Genomic DNA, 17383 nt, shown 5'->3' with positions numbered 1-17383 from the left:
CTCAAACCCACAACCTCTCACAGAAGAACCCCAAAAGTGCCCCACTTGTGACAGAATACTTCCCGGGACTGGATCAGACCTTGAATGTGGCTCTCCAGCAGGGATACGACTTCCTAAAATCCTGCCCCGAAATGAGATCCATCCTTCATGAAATCCTCCCCACTCCACCAAGAGTGTCTTTCCGCCGTCCACCTAATCTTCATAACCTCTTGGTTCATCCCTATGAAATCCCCAAACCACCTTCCCTACCCTCTGGCTCCTATCCTTGCAACCGCCTCCGGTGTAAAACCTGTCCTATGCACCCTCCCACCACCACCTACTCCAGTCCTGTAACCCGGAAGGTGTATACGATCAAAGGGAGAGCCACATGTAAAAGCACCCACGTGATTTACCAACTGACCTGCCTGCACTGTGACGCTTTCTATGTGGGAATGACCAGCAACAAACTGTCCATTCGCATGAATGGACACAGGCAGACAGTGTTTGTTGGTAACGAGGATCACCCTGTGGCTAAACATGCCTTGGTGCACGGCCAGCACATCTTGGCACAGTGTTACACCGTCCGAGTTATCTGGATACTTCCCGCCAACACCAACCTATCCGAACTCCGGAGATGGGAACTCGCCCTTCAGTATATCCTCTCTTCTCGATATCTGCCAGGCCTCAACCTCCGCTAATTTCAAGTTGCCGCCGCTCATACCTCACCTATCTTTCAACAACTTCTTTGCCTCTGTACTTCCACCTCGACTGACATCTCTGCCCTTACTCTTTGCCTAAATATGTCTGCTTGTGTCTGTGTATGTGCGGATGGATATGTGTGCGTGTGTGTGTGTGCGCGAGTGTACACCTGTCCTTTTTTTCCCCCTAAGGGAAGTCTTTCCGCTCCCGAGATTGGAATGACTCCTTACCCTCTCCCTTAAAACCCACATCCTTTCGTCTTTCCCTCTCCTTCCTGAAGAAGCAACCATTGGTTGCGAAAGCTAGTAATTCTGTGTGTGTGTTTGTGTGTTTTGTTCATTGTGCCTGTCTGCCGGCGCTTTCCCTCTTGGTAAGTCTTGGAATCTTTGTTTTTAATATATTTTTCCCATGTGGAAGTTTCTTTCTGTTTTATTTATATATATATATATATATATATATATATATATATATATATATATATATATATATATATATATATATATATTTTAGCAAATTTGATCCAATAAAGTTCTCTAGATCCTATCGAACCCCTTTCTTTCCCTTGGCAGTAGGAGGGCAGGAATGGGACATTGAGGCCAGGCCTCAGAAGATGACCCCTGCTCTCTTTAAGAACGGGTATTTAGTCCATGACAGTATGTCAACTCTGTCAAGCATACCAAAGCACACTGCAGTTAAACCGTGCCACGAGACCAACACATAGCATGAGTTCCATTCTGTGGTGTAACAAGGAGCAAAATAGGTAGAGTCCCATGCAGGCAAGGTGTCAGACAGGTCTTTCTGCCACCTGGAAATTTTTTTTAAAAAAATGTTGCAACTAGTTAATGACAACTCTGGCCTACGAGTACCCAAAATTTATGACATTCTTTGTGAGTGTGGCAGTCTATACAGGCTGTTACTTATGCTGTATTGAACATCAATGTCACATTAAGTACACCAATATTACGAAAAAACAGATTGTTACCCACCATATAGAGAATATGCTGAATTGCAGACAGGCATGATGAAACAACGGCTCTACATTTAACTCTCAATCTACAGTAGGAAACACACATACGTTCATACTAACACAAATGACCACTGCCCAAAATAAAATGTGAGAAACTGTACAAGAAAGTGGTTATATGTTCTGACTTCAACATAGATGTAAGGCCTGATGACAAATTTTCTTCACATGTAAAGAACCTGGTAGCCACAAACGGGCTAAATCTCAATTTTGATCAGAATTACAGCAACCTCTGCAACATGTATTGACAATATTGTAAGTAGTTATAATTATTATGTGAAAGAAAAGTTTCTTCTAGATTTAGGAGTATCAGGCCCTAAAGCACTATTTGTATCACTACCGAAGCAAAATTCAGTGTGCACAACAAAAATATGTAGGAATTTATGTCAAGAAAATGTGGATTATTTTGCAAAAAAATAAGCCAAACCAAGTGGACAGTCAGCAAACACACTTCCACAAGTGACAATTACAATAACTTTTTAACTGAATTCTTGGGTATATTTAATGAATGCTTCCCTTTTGTAACAGTGAGGACCAGGTCCCAAAATAGTAGGTCCTGGGTAACAAAAGGAATTAGAGTGTCTAGTGCTACTAAAAGGAAACTGCATATGGAGGCAAAAGTAAATCGAAGCCCTCAATTTCTTCAGTAAGTAAGCACATACAAAAAAACATTTGACAAAATAGTTAAAGTAGCAAAACGTACTGTGAATAATAACTTCATTTCAAATGCAAAAAAACAAATCAAAAGCTGTTTGGTCTGTTATAAGAAGCGAAGTTGGCAGTGAGGCAGAGAGAAAATGCCCTTCTAAAATAGTGATAAATGGTAGAGCTGTTACAGAACCCAGTGCCATTTGTGAATCATTCAATGACTTTTTCATAAGCTGTAACAAATTTGATGACTGTTCACCACCAAAAACAAAGCCCAATATGACAGATAGCAATTGCCCATGTTTTAAGTTTTCTCATGTTTCCATCTCAGATGTCATCAAAATCATAATGTCCCTAAAAAATTCAAAATCTGTGGGGTGGGATGAGGTCCCCACTGAAGTAATAAAAATAGTCTGCCACAGTATTGCATATCCATTCTCTTTCATAATCAACCAATATTTTGATGAGGGATGTTTCCCAGATCAATTAAAATATGCAGAAGTTCAGCCCATACATAAAAAAAGGCAAACAAGCTGAATTGGGCAACTATAGGCCAATCTCACTGATAACAATTTCTCAAAAATATTTGAAAGAGCATCACGTGATCAGATAGAAAATCACAATTCATCTAACAGCATTATCTTAGGCAATCAATATGGTTTCAGAAAAGGCCGCAGCACAATCCATGAAATAAATGAATTAGTCACAAAAGTCAGCAAATGCCTTGATGATAGAATGTGAGTGTCAGGCAGATTTTGTGACCTGTCCAAAGCCTTCGACACAGTAAATCATGACCTGCTCCTCCAAAAATTGGCATGCTATTGTTTTCAAGGCAAATCTCTTAGCTGTATGTCATCATACTTGGCAAACAGAAAACAAAGAGTACTTATTAACATCAACGGCAAGAAATTTCTCTCTGGCTGGAAAAACACTCAATTAGGTGTTCCACAAGGTTCAATATTAGGGCCACTGCTTTTTCTGTATTATATTAATGATATGCCATGTCAGGTCCAGTCTGATACTATCCTCTATGCGGATGACTCAACAGCTGTAGTCTGTTGTAAAAATGAGGTAGACCTAATTCGTCATATTGAACAAACACTTGGGGAAGTGGAGGCATGGGTCAAAAACAATAACTTGACATTAAATTTTACAAAGACAGAAATTGTTCATTTTATCACGAAACAATCTGCACAGTCTATAAGTGAAATAAGGTATATGGACAAAAAATTAGAGACTGCAGACTGTGTCAAATTCCTTGGCGTGTTAGTTAATAAAAACCTGTTATGGAGTCACCATGTGGACAACATACTGGGTCGACTGAATAGCCTTGTATATATTATGAATATCTTGTATAGTATTACTTATTTAGCCGTAAGAAAAACTGTATATAATGCATATTTTGTTTCAGTCATTAGGTATAGTACAATTTTCTGGTGGTCTGAAAAAACAAATTTACTTAGAGCTTTTAGATTACAAAAACGAATCATCCGAGCAATGGTCGGAGAAATACCAAAGCAACATTGCAAACCTTTATTTGTAAAACTAGATCTAATGAGCATTCCAAGCATATACATCTAAGAAATTCTCACTTTCATGAAAAGAAACCCACAACTTTTTGAGGGCAACTTCTTCTTGCATCAATATGATACTAGATATAGAACAAGCTACATGTTACCTACCCACCGTTTAAAATATATGAAAAAACCCTGTACTATTTGGACATGAAATTTGTAAATAAAATATGGAAAGATATGGATGACCCAAATGTAAAAGGTACCAAAAGAGACCTGGAAAAATATCTGAAAGATAAATGTTACTATAGTGGAGAAGATTTTATGAATGGCAACAATGCATTATAACTGCAATTAAAATACGTCTCTGAAGATGTTAGTTACACCATATATATTATTAGTTTATTGTCTACTTTTAGTATTGTTATATATAGTGTAAAACTGACAAGTCACATATGTCACAATCTTTGATTGTATAAGGCATGTTATGTGATAATAAAAATTGAATTGAATTGAATGCATCTGTGTGTATGTTATGACTGATGAGCATTCTCACAAACACTGATTACATGTTTTCCATCATGAGGATATTTATTTAAATCAATGACGTGAGTGACTGTGGACTGACATCTACCATGAGAGTGGCTCGTAGACAAAATGGAACTTTTGCACTGTGGGAGCCATGAACATAATAGTCTAGTGAATGGCTTCCATGTGGGACCTCAGAAGGTGTGTCTTCCTAGTGAAGATGGGTGTAATCCACTGGAAATCACAAAAGATCTCTAAGTAAATCTTAACTAATGAGATGAAGACAGTTTGTGGCAGGAGTGAATGAAGTAGGATGCAGTCTTTGATTGTATAAGGCATGTTATGTGATAATAAAAATTGAATTGAATTGAATTGAACTGAGTGTGTATGCAATGGGTGCAATCTGCTATTTACCAGTTACATTTAAGAGATCAAGCCCATATATGTATTTTACTCTGTGAGTACAGAAATACCAAATGGCAAGCAGAAGTTGGTGTGCCTACCTGTGCCTCTACCCACCTGTTCTTAAAAGAGTTCAAGTCAGACCATAAATTTTTGACATGCACCGGCTTCGATTTGAGTATTCTGCCAAGGGAAAGGACACGCAAATAACATCCGGTCACCACCTTCAAGCCATCAACGGCCAACAACTCAAACATTCTGACTTGGGGTGTACAGTACATGGAATTAGATCTGGAGCTACACAGCGCGATAGTCTGGAAACTCATTGGAATAGACATCGCGGAACCAATTATCATTGCGGACCTGCTTCTCCACAATCACCTGCTGCCCAATGTCGCCAATGCCTGTCTCCAAGATACAGTCACCGGGTTATCAGTGACTAGTTACCAATGTATCCAGCTCTGATGTCAAACTCATCCAAGATGATGGCAGACAAGTACGCCAGACAGCTCGACCTGTTTCTTGTACTCACAATACCACAGCTGGTCCTTCGATTTCATGTAGAGCTAACCACTTAGCTCCAGACAGATATGCTATCACCAAATCTGAGTTTCATCCTATGATCACAAAAGGCATTACATGTCCATCTAGGTCATCCCTGCTGGTTCTTGACCCTAAGAAGAAAGTTGCATGGAGATCATGTGGCAATTATTGTGCCCTGAGTGTTTGAAACATTCCTGACCGATACCTGGATCTCCAACTCAAGGATCATAATCATGTTCTGAGTGGAAAGCAAGTATTTAGTTTCACTGACTGTGCCAAAGCTTACATACAGATTCCAGTAGCAGAGGAAGACGTGCCAAAGACAGTGATAATCACAGCTTTTGTTCTATCTGAGAGCCTATTTATGACCTTTTGCCTCCATAATGCAACCCAAACATGGTAAAGGTTTATTGATTCTGTCCCACAGGACATGCCACAGTGTTTTGCATGCCTTAAAGACATTCTCATCTACCCCGACACTCCGGAATTGCAACGCCAACACTTGACTGAGGTCTCTGAGTGCTTCAGCATGTATGGTATCATCCTGAACATGTCAAAAAGGGCATTCAGATGACCAGGAGTGGCTTTTTGGGCCATCGTGTTTCTGTGGAAGAGGGGCATCCATTCCCTGATAAAGTAAAGGCTGTGTTAAGTATTCCTCATCTAGTGACAGCAAAATAGCTGTGCGGTTCCTTGGCATGTTGAATTTCCACAGATTCCACCCATCGCACACTTTGCAGGAACCACTAACCACTAACAGCTGTGCTGGCTGGTCATAATGCAAAAGATAAAGCATTGTTACAGTGGACTCCAACAGTGACAAGTGCATTTTAAATGGTACAAAAGACCCTCACTGAAGCTGCACTACTTGCGCAACTGAAATGGATGCCCCTCAGGCACTTTTAGTCAACGCCAGTCAGAAAGCTATCAGAGCGGCACTGCAACAATATGTCAATGGGAACTGGCAACCTCTCGCTTCCTTTTCTGACATGTTCCACACTCACGAGAATCATCTCATTTTTTGGATCTATGGAACAAAAACTGAATCTAATCTAATCTAATCCTAAGTTAACGCCAATGCAACAGCAATGAAGTGAATATAATCGTGAAGTGTTGGCTATCTAGCAGCAGTCAAATACTTTCTTGCCCACCTAGAGACAAGAACATTCACTATATACACTGACCAAAAGCCACTCACATTCACATACTGGTAAAACAGTAAAACTGTTCTCCCAGAAAACTGAATCACTGGAGTACATTGCACAATTTACTACCAATTTACATCTGCGGCCTCAACATTGTAGGAGTAGACTGTTTGTCTCGTGTTAGCGCAGTCACTGAGAAAATTGATTTTAGTCACTTACGTGATGGACAGCAAACAGATGATGAACTATGCAACATGCTGCACAATACCCAGACTGGACTGGACGCACCAATTTTCAGCTACACTGTGACACTTCAATGGGCAGAAAACCACTCTCATGTACCAATGAGCTTGCATAAACTCATCTTCATGCTCTTTACAACCTCTGCCACCCCAGGGTCAGAGGGTTTGTGAAGCTTGTCATCTTAGGGTACACTTCACCAGGACTTTAAAATGATTGCCGACAATGAATGCATACATGTATTGCTTTCCAGCACAGTAAAGTCAATTGGCTTGTTCATGCACCCATTCGTGACTTCCCAGACGCTAGCGGAAGGTTCACCCACAGCCATGTGGATGTCTTGGGACCTTTGTTGCTATCAGACAGACAACATTACTTGCTGACAATCATGGACCACAGGGGTAGAGGCAATTTCCAAAAAAATACTTCCACCGAGTCTGGTGGCAGCATTTTTATCTCAGTGGACCATGTGAATTGGGTGCCCACACCACATCAGGATGGACAGGGGGACATTAATTTGAGTCCAAGTTCTTTGCACAGATTAGCAAAGTCTGCAGTGACTACGACCATCCAACCACTGGCTATCATCTTGTGAGCAATGGTATGGTAGAGAGGTGTCACTGCTCACTCAAAGCAGCACTGATGTGTTATAATGTTAAGTGACCATGGCTTTGCCTCTTGTGTGGTTCAGCTTATGATCAGTAAACAAACTGGATCTCGATGTGTCACCTGTGGAGCTTGTTTACAGAGAGCACTGCGGCTACCAGGAGAATTTATGAAGTCAAGTTCTCTGACAGGGGACATATTTCAGCAATCAGATTTTGTAGCACAACTCAGGGACCACACCAAACAATTGCGACCTCAACCAGCATCACACCATGGCGCGTGTCTGTCCTTCGTGTACAAGAAATTGACTGACAGCTCCCATGTGATGCTCCATTGGGATGGTGTGCAACCAGACCTCATGTTGTCTTACACCAGACCCCACCACATCCTCTCATGCACTGACAAGATCTTAGACATCCTGCTCAATAATAAATGCACCACAGTATTTACTGATTGAGTCAAACCATTTTTTATTTGAGGATGCCTCCGAGACACCTCTACCCGACCACCTGCTTACCCTATACAGTACGACCACCCAGCAGCCTTCCAGCCTATTTGGGCCACAGCTGCCATGCCAGATGTGGTCAGGCCAGCACATCCACTTTCCCTTGTGATTCCTGGACAGCGCTGAGGCCGTTGGGTGCCGACAACATTCCACTTCTCCACAAGGGGCTGGTGTGACGCACCAGTACAGATCGCATATACAACAGGCTCGAACAGCTGATCAGCAGGGTCTGTCAGAGTGGTTTGCATGTTAGCTATGTGCAGCAGTCCCTGCAGACTTATTCCATGCTGCTCTAAGAGTGCCATGGTGAAATTCTGTGATTTATATTGTAGTCATTAAAATCTTGTTTTCTGGGTGAAAAATAAGTCATAAATGTATCAATTCCACATAATAAATGTTCTTGTTCCCTTTATGCCACTGTTTCTTGTGTAAATGAGGGTAAGAAGAATAGCTTTGATGAAATAAGTTGCCAGCGCACACACATGACACACATTTAATTTGTGGCTGACTTGCAGCAGTGCAAGACTTGCCTCAAATATTATGAAAAGTATAGATTTCTAGTCACCATAAAGATGACACATTCAGTTGCAGACAGGTACAACAAAAGACTGTTAGGCATTGGTTTTTAGGTCAAAGCCTCCTTCAGAAAGGAAACGCACACACATTCATGCAAGCAAGGACACCTCACACACATATGCTGAGCTGACACCCTCTGTATCCACAGATTACATTCTTGCTCACTGTGGGGTGTCACCTGCAGTACCACCAATCACATCAGGTGATAAACTATATCAATTATTTCTCTGTGTAATGTTTGGCTACAAATGATGTCCCCTCAGCATTCTGTCTGGAGTATCAGGAGATAGTGTCCATGTATGCATTAGGTGTGCTTGTGAATGTGTGTGTGTTTTCTTTCTGGCCAAAAACTCAATGTGTAACAGTCTTTTACTTGTTTGTTGTGCATGTCTGCAACTCAATATCTCATCTGTATGGTTAGTAGCAATCTATCCTCTTTGTAATATTGTTGATTTTTCCAACCTGGGATTTTCATTGTTTGATTTCACCTTAAGCACAGGAAATCTGACAAATCAATAGTGGCAGAGCACAGTCTAGTGAACAAAATATTATGTTTGAACATACTCATATGACACTTCTGGCTCATGCTTCAAACTATTGGGATTATGTGATTAAAGAAGCTGCAGAAATCACTTGATATGAGAGGTGGTGCTGCAGGTCATCCATCAGATGCCATCCTTTTGCCATAAAGGTGGGAAATTGGTCAGGTTCATAATAGGCAGACTTTGCCCTCTAATGGTGGGGAAGTCATCACAAGCTTGGGATTTTATTCTTGACACTGTACATTAACTGAGAAAATTTTAGTCAGTGGCCAAATATGTGAGAGTTACGCATTTATGAATGTGTGTGTGTGTGTGTGTGTGTGTTTGTGTGTGTGTGTGTGTGTTTGGTTTTCTACATCTGAAGAAGGAATCCATCTCATAGCATAGTCTACTTTTAAATGTGGCTGTGTGCTGCTCAACACGTCTTCGATGTGGTGATTAGTAATGTATTTCATTTCACATCATTGTTATTGCATTGTAGATTTCCATCATTTAACATATATTTAAGGCGACTATCAGCAGTTACAACATCAATAGTCTCTGAAGCTTTAGCCTAAGCTCTTTGGTAAGACATTAGTTTGGTCCATCTTGTTCTCATGTACTGTTGTTTATATCTCTTGCATTAGTATATCAGGTAATAAAACCTCAGTCTTACAAAACACTGATGAATCATTCTGTTCTCCAGTGAGTATATTACCAGATTTCCCCACACTTTCGAAACTGAAATATGCAATTCAGAATCAATTAGGTTGTAAACTGATGTGACACTATACATCCACATGCTGACATCTCCACTATCTTGATGACTGAGAACTATCAGATCAGAACTTTTCAAACATCACTTACAAAAACCATGTTTCATGATATCAATACTGCAAGCAGAGTTATGGGAACTATGTAGAAAAATGAGTGGAATAAATATTTGATCCATATCTTTTGTGATCTTTTCTAGGCAGTCGATTACTTTTTGAGATATGCCTCTTACTCAACCAGGCACAATTTATTTTAGTAACAAGTAACAGTCTTGCATTAAATCACATCTTGGGATGACAAATTTTGAACATTACATCACATTCTGAAATACCCCAGAAGTAAAAGAAGCAACAACAACCCAAAAATTGGATGCCTTAATAAGCTGAAAAAAAGAATAGTTGTGTGAATTACCAGAATGATTTGCAAATCAACTATTTACCTTCCTTCCCGTTGAATCAATGACTATGCCATCTGCTGTCTCCAGACCATCATATATAACGGTCTCAATTCGTCTTCCATCAAGGGTAGCTTTTTGGATTACATCTTCTGCAGTATCTGTCCAATATATCTCACCTAAAACAATTATTAATACAAGCATTCTGTGAAAACTATAACACAATGAATGAACATATTGTATTATTATTAAACACTTGCTTTAAAATGGAGACTCTTGCATCTAACGTTTTTGTTCTAGATAATTTTATGTTCGGACATAACTTAATGTCATTAGTGCATATGATATGATTGTGTCAAGTAGGGTATTTCTTTTCTGGCAGTTTGGACATAACATGGCTTTCTTTTTCTCCAGAGAAGTCAATATCTTACAAACTGGGTGGTTACATTGCGCTGAGTTTACTTAAAATGGCATTACATTTCAATTTTTATGGATTAAGTCTGGAAGACAAATTGATATGAATCTTAGGGGAACATTAACTTTCATATTTCTTAATTATTTCCTTATTTGTTCTCTGAAACATTTTTTGTGTCATATGTACATATTATGCTGCAGTGCATAAGAACATTATGGTATGATATGACGGTAGATGTTTTTACATGATGAGTCTGAGATGAAACAATTTATTCAAATGTGGGAATACAAATCAAGACTCGACTTTTATGCATCCATCAGTACATGCCAATACAATAATTACTTACTACTAGTATTGATTATATCTACCCACTCCCACTTACGGAGACAGACAAACTTCTGAGTAAGATAGTTACAACCTGTATTTTTCTATATGACTCAGAGCTGTGGTTTATTTAATGAAATATATTCTGAATCTGCTTTTCCATTATTCTTTACACCTAGAACATAACTGATTTTTACAGTTAGGGAATTCATATTCACTTAAACACATCTGTATAAAATCCTGAAGCACAAGAAAATTTTATGTCCCAACTTATTACAGTGACACAATATTGATTATTTGTGTTGATATGCTATTGTCCATTTGAATTTCACGATTTTAAAGGAACAGTTTCACAGTGTTTGAACACAGAAATTTAGCTGTTCCTGACTCATACTCTGGCACTGTATGATCATATTTTGATTAAATTTAGATATGTTCCTTCTATCACATTCTGATATTTCCAGAAACACAGAGAGGGCAGAGTGGACGAATAAATGATTTTTGGAAGAGAACTCTGCTAGTATCAGTCGGCTTTGCATGGTATGTTGCCGTTCCGGTTCCTGTATTAAAAGAATGATTTTTCTAAATAGGAACAAACTGCACGTAACAATCCCTGAGAGGGTACGTAGTAAAACAGGTAATATGGACATATAGCTGAATATGCATGGTGTCTATGTTAAAGGGCATTTATTAATTCATCATGCCTGTACAGTACAATACAATACATGACATGTTGTGCTGAGATGACCATTACACAAAATGTTAGTAATGGCCTCCAATGGCTTCTATGATGCACAAACATGATGCAACAGTGACTGATGCACATGTTTTAAAGTGCCAGACTATCACCAAATGCCATCAAAGGATGCATGAATACATTGTTCCAACATCTGCATTTATGGGATGGGCTGTTCACACATGACTTCTTTCATGTGCCCCCACAGATATAAATCTACAGGATTAGGTCTGATGACCGGGTGGGCCCTGCAGGTAGACCACATTCTCCAATCTGTTGGCCAGGGTACATGTTGTCGAAATGCCTGTGACAGGACTGGAATAGGTGATAGTGGGAGTGGCACTCCCAAACCCTTGTCTCATGGATCATGGCCCAACAACAGACCTAAATGGAAGGCCAGTCTCATACATCCTCCCACTAAAACACCTACTAGAGTCCTGCTCAGGCATCTCCTACTCTCCTACCCCATCAAAGGTAGGGCCATCTCTGTAAGCAGCCATGTTGTCCCCAAACTAAGCTGCAAGCATCACGCTGCTTTCTATGCAGGATAACAACCTACAAGCTCCATGTCTGTATGAATGGCCACTGCCAAGCTGTAGTAAAGAGACAGCTGGACCACATAGTTGCTTAACATGCCACCTAACATAATGTGCTTCACTTTAATGACCGCTTCAAAGCCTGCAACATCTCCTACCAACACCAGATTTTCTTAATTGTGCAGGTGAGAACTCTTCTTAAAACATATCTTGTGTTCCCATAATCCTCCTGGCCTCAACCTTGACTAGTTCCTGTCGTTTGCTTACCTATCCCCTCTCTGTTCCATTTCCAGTACTACATGCAGGTGTATTCTGCCAATGAATCCACTACTCTTTTCCTCTTCTCTACTTCTTTCCTCTCCCCTCTTTGTTTCCTTGACACTGCACCTAACAGCCCTATACTGTTCTCACCACATCCCTGCGCATTCTTAAAAGTAGGACAGTGTCTTTCCTCACCCCTAATATACTATTCCTACCCCTTCCCATCTCATGCCTCCTCCTTACCCCCATCACACACACCAGCAGATTGTTGCTTACATCAGATGCTGCAGCAGTTAGACCACAGTGCCTGGAAACAGTGGCCACATGGGCTTGAGTTGTGCAAGTCTGAATGTGTGCATCTTTTCTACTTTGGAAGAAGGGCTTTACCCAAAAGCTTAACTTTTTAGCAGTCCTTTTCATTGTGCCTGGCTGTAACTCAACACCTTCTCTATGTGATCAGTAGCAACCTATATTCCATGTTGTTATTCCAGTCTGGCGTTTCCATTGTCTAACTTTGTAATTCAAATTCTAATATTCAGTTGAAAAATATATATTAGCGTAATAATTTAAGTTATGGTCTGTAATGGTGCAGCACTGTAAAACTGCTCCTGGTATTTCAAATGCACTTCTAGTTTAATTATTACTACGTAATTATGTACAATTTTCGATTATACATTTTTGTTACATCATTGTCATTCTAGACTGTAAGATTTACTTCACACTTATCATAACAAAGTATTTCTCAAATGTATCAACAGAACACATATCAAAATCAAATAAAATTAAAATTAAATTTGCTCTTAGTGTGTACAATGTGTCACCTCACATTTCACCGAATTGATAGGATGCTGGTATAAATTTCTCCATGAGTATGAAAATTTAAGAAAGTTTTTTTTTTTTTTAAATTAAATTAAGTACCAAGAAGTTGTTGGAAAATCAATGGAAACTGGTATAAATATTGAGATTCTGGGACTACCATTTATACAATGGAGGAAATCACAAATGAAAGATGTTCCATCACTGCTCTGTAGCTGTCACATCTCAAGCTGTGGAGCACAATGAAACACTCACATATCACTCATGACAGCATCCAGTGTTTACTTAATATCATTGTGTTCAGGCATATACCTTTACAGTCCCTTAAATGTCACAATGTTTCACTGAAAATAAAAGTTTCCAGTTAGGTGCCTAAGATGAAGAAACACGTGCACATGATCTGCTATCTGGTGTTTAAATTCATTTATGGTGAATGCTGTGGATGCTATATCAACATTCCCCATATGTGGACACCATATCAGGCTACATTCTACCCTGCTTTGTTATGCTTTCAAACCAAGCCATTTGTGGGGATGAATATGTACATTCATCAGGTCAGGGAACCTTTCGCTATCATTTAGGTAGGTAATGGTGATCCTCATGCGTCCATGCAAACCTCAGTCCTGTGCAATACACTGTGGTGTCAATAGGTCGTATCGACCATGATTAACACCATCTTTGGACTCTTATTGCTCTGCTGAGCCTCCATGTTAGTTTTTAGTTCTGTTCTGTATCTCAAGCTGTGTATACATTTATGACTAGCTATAAAATATATATCGTGGAATTTAATGGGGATAGTTATTGCATTTGACCATTAATCATATCCCGTTCCCATACTGGTGATCCTGAAGTTTCTATGTCTTCCACGACTTCCGCACTGGGTGTCGTAAATGTGCACGATGCCATGGCTACCGCCCCCAACACTTTGTTTGAAGATTTGCAGACCAAACTACGACAACCAAGCCACTCCAATCCTTCACCAATGGCCAGCTCTCCACTAATCAACAGTGATTAACAATCTCCAACCAAGTTAACTTCAAACTTTGTTGTTATACAATGGTCTAGTGCTACACAGTTAACTCAAACAATGGACTCAAGTTTCGTGTCGCCGGACTGTGCTCGCCAACATGTGAAATGTGAAGCAGAAAATTTTCAGAACTATGTAACTACCGATCGATCGTGTAATGTTCAAAGTGATTTATATCCACACACATACTTTGACTCTCAACGGGTTGTAACGTCAGTTACAGTCGTGCCGTGTGCAGTGCTGCCAATTGTGCAAAACGCACATGCTATCAACCTATTCCGGTTTTGCCTCACTCACAAACTAACGATGGACATTTTCATGCACCAAATTACTCTTGCTTACCCACCAGAACTGTTGCTCAGTTTTTTGAGCATGTGGGCTTGAGCTCATCTTATGGCACTTTGCCTTCCAGGAACATTTTACTGCAACAATGTGATCTTCAGCAAGTTTCACTGGTAATTTATAGTCCAACCACGTGGGGTGTGTTCCCAAAGTGCACAGAAAACTCACACTGTTGTCGCATGAAGTACCAAGCTTCCCCCCCCCCCCCCCCCCCCCCAAAACGCGCGGGAGGCCCTGATTCCGACCGTTCTCACAGTTCTGCCTGTGTCTACGGCACCAGCCTCCCACATAATTTCTGAAGTGGACAATTTCAAATCTGTACCTCTAAACTCTGGTCCAGTTAACAGGACTGCCACTTGTGTTGCACAACCGATTGTTTCCACTCCCACGGTACCGACCATGTCAGCCACGTTGTGTTTTCATGACACGTCAAGGACAATGCAATCCGCCATTGCTTTGGACGTGCTTGCCAATAACACACCAATGCCTATGGTGCTAGGCTGCAGTACGGCCCCTCCTACCACGGACCAGCAGGCCTTCCAAGATCGCCATATCATGATTTGTGCTTGTGGAGCATCTGTTCAAGTTACACATGTGTCCAACGACAACTCTAAATTCCTATGTCTCGTCACGCACCTCCATGATCACTCAGGCTTAATTTGTGATCTACTCCTCTTGGCACCAACTCCACCAAAGTACGACTTTGCAAAGAAAACAATATTGAACTGACTCGCCTGCTCACCACAAGAATTAATCATCAAGATCTTGTACGAGAAGCACCTGGGGGACCGAACTCCATCACAACTCTCACACCACCTTAAATTACTTGTGAGTGAACATATGATGCTGGACATTACTCAGTGGGCAGTATGGTCTGCCAAGTTGTCTACCGACCTACAGATTCATCTGCTACCACACTCCTCCGAGTCAATCAGCTCTTGTCTTCGCATCACAGACCAGCTGTATGCACTGCTACAACAACACCAACCAACAAACCACTCACCACTGTTCGGCACAACTGCTCCTGTTTACTGGCCGTCTGCGGGCAGAGGCAGAGCTCGCTCCAGTTTCATGCCATCTACACCACCTGGCAGTATTTGCTCACTCTCTCCTCCATCTGAGCACTCAAGAATCACACACGCAACATATGTGCCAGTATACATCCCAGAACAAATCAATGAGGACAAGCCTCCTCCCCTGCCACATTCGCCATGACCATCACAACCGGTTCATCCATATTGTTGATACCACAAGATTTTTGGGGATGATGCCAAAAAGTGTTGATTACCTTGCTAGCACCCAAACACTGACCACAGGATCTAGAAGACGCCGTGTCCTGCGGGGAACCTCACAGGCATCCTCACACCCGGCTGAGTGGTTATTTATATGTGACCAAGATTTTGTCACGGTTTGTCTTCCTATTCGTCACAGGCACGGACATGTCTATCATACCCACATTGTTCGGACATGTCTATCATACCCACATTGTTGGCTCCTCCCACATTTTCACTGATGAGGTCACTTCTACGAGATGTCAACACATCAATGTTACAAACCTTAGGCTCTATCAACGTTATGGTTTACCTATCTCCTCCTCTGTGTTTTCTGTGGACTTCCTACATCGCCAACATCAATGAACCAATTCTAGGTATGGATTTTTTGTCACATTACAAACTCTCTCCGAATGTGGTTCTGGCTCAGTGCTACATCATCCCACTAATACTCAGATACCGTGCTCCCGCACTTACGTTCCACATTCTGTTTCTCTTGCAGCATGTGAGTTAGTACGCGAGTACTTCCCTGTCACGGGTGGCACAACTCTGCCGGGAAAACAATGAGCTGAAACAATGAATAGCACACACAATGAGCTCGTCGTGGTTTGTACCTCACTGCTGAAACTGCGGTCTACAGTGCCTCCATCTAATCGTGTTTCTCCAGCAGACACCAGCTTGGACACTCAGCAGGTTAGTCCAAAAACATTAATTGTGTGTGATGATTTGCGTCCAGTAGACACCGTACCCCTGACGCACTCATCATATTCAGTGCCATGTGTTTCAAACAGTGCTTCTAATGACAGTCATGCTCATGATACGACCACAACCACTGCACAGGCAGCCATCCCATGTGTTGATAAACATTCCCCCTCTCTTGCGCACCAGCCACATGACTCAGCGACCAACACTGTTCCCTGCATGGTGCCAACGCCTCTCTCACCCATGCTGGTTACCCAAGGCAAGGCTGACAATTGACAGTTGCTGCGTGTCCCAACCCACTTTGCACAGAGCGCACAGCCGACCTCTCCAAAGAAGCACATGCAGCGCTCACGCAATAGGCATGTGACTTTCATGCTGCCTTTCCCCACTCACACTAACGGTTATGCCTATCGCGCCTCACTCATCCAATAACTTCATGTCAGGACATTGCTCAGTCTCATGTGCAGTTCTCAGTTTCTTCCGTCATTGACGGAATGACACATAAGATAGTTACCACTGCCAGCCCTCTTATTAGGCACAAGGTTAGATGCCTCAATCTCATTAAGTTGTGTGCAGCCTGGCAGCAAAGTAACAAACTTTTGGAGGCAGGTATCCTGCAACTGTCAGGCAGCAACTGGTCTTCACGATTCACCTCGTCATCAAACATGACGGTTCTTTCCAAATGTGTGGTGACTACACATGCTTAAATACTCGTACCGGCATGGACAATTACCCAGTGCCGAACATAAACGATTTCACTCATATAATATCGGGCGCCACAATCTTCAGTGTTATTGACTTTAAACATGCCTATCACCAGATTCCCGTAGCACTGGAAGACATTCCAAAGACAGC

The 17383-nt window shown here is 41.2% G+C and overlaps 1 protein-coding gene across 1 annotated transcript in view; it reads right to left on the bottom strand.

The window, feature by feature from the left end:
- Positions 1-17383, bottom strand: part of LOC126354146 (low-density lipoprotein receptor-related protein 4) — a 765275-nt gene that overhangs the window by 106321 nt on the left and 641571 nt on the right. The window contains exon 24 of the mRNA XM_050003556.1: positions 10144-10277. Coding sequence (XP_049859513.1) covers positions 10144-10277 — 134 coding nt within the window. The remainder of the gene's footprint in view (positions 1-10143; positions 10278-17383) is intronic.

Source organism: Schistocerca gregaria, chromosome 3 (genome assembly GCF_023897955.1).
Source record: "Schistocerca gregaria isolate iqSchGreg1 chromosome 3, iqSchGreg1.2, whole genome shotgun sequence".
In the NCBI taxonomy this organism is placed as follows: Eukaryota; Metazoa; Arthropoda; class Insecta; order Orthoptera; family Acrididae; genus Schistocerca; species Schistocerca gregaria.
This window is presented reverse-complemented; position numbering and strand designations above follow the sequence as displayed.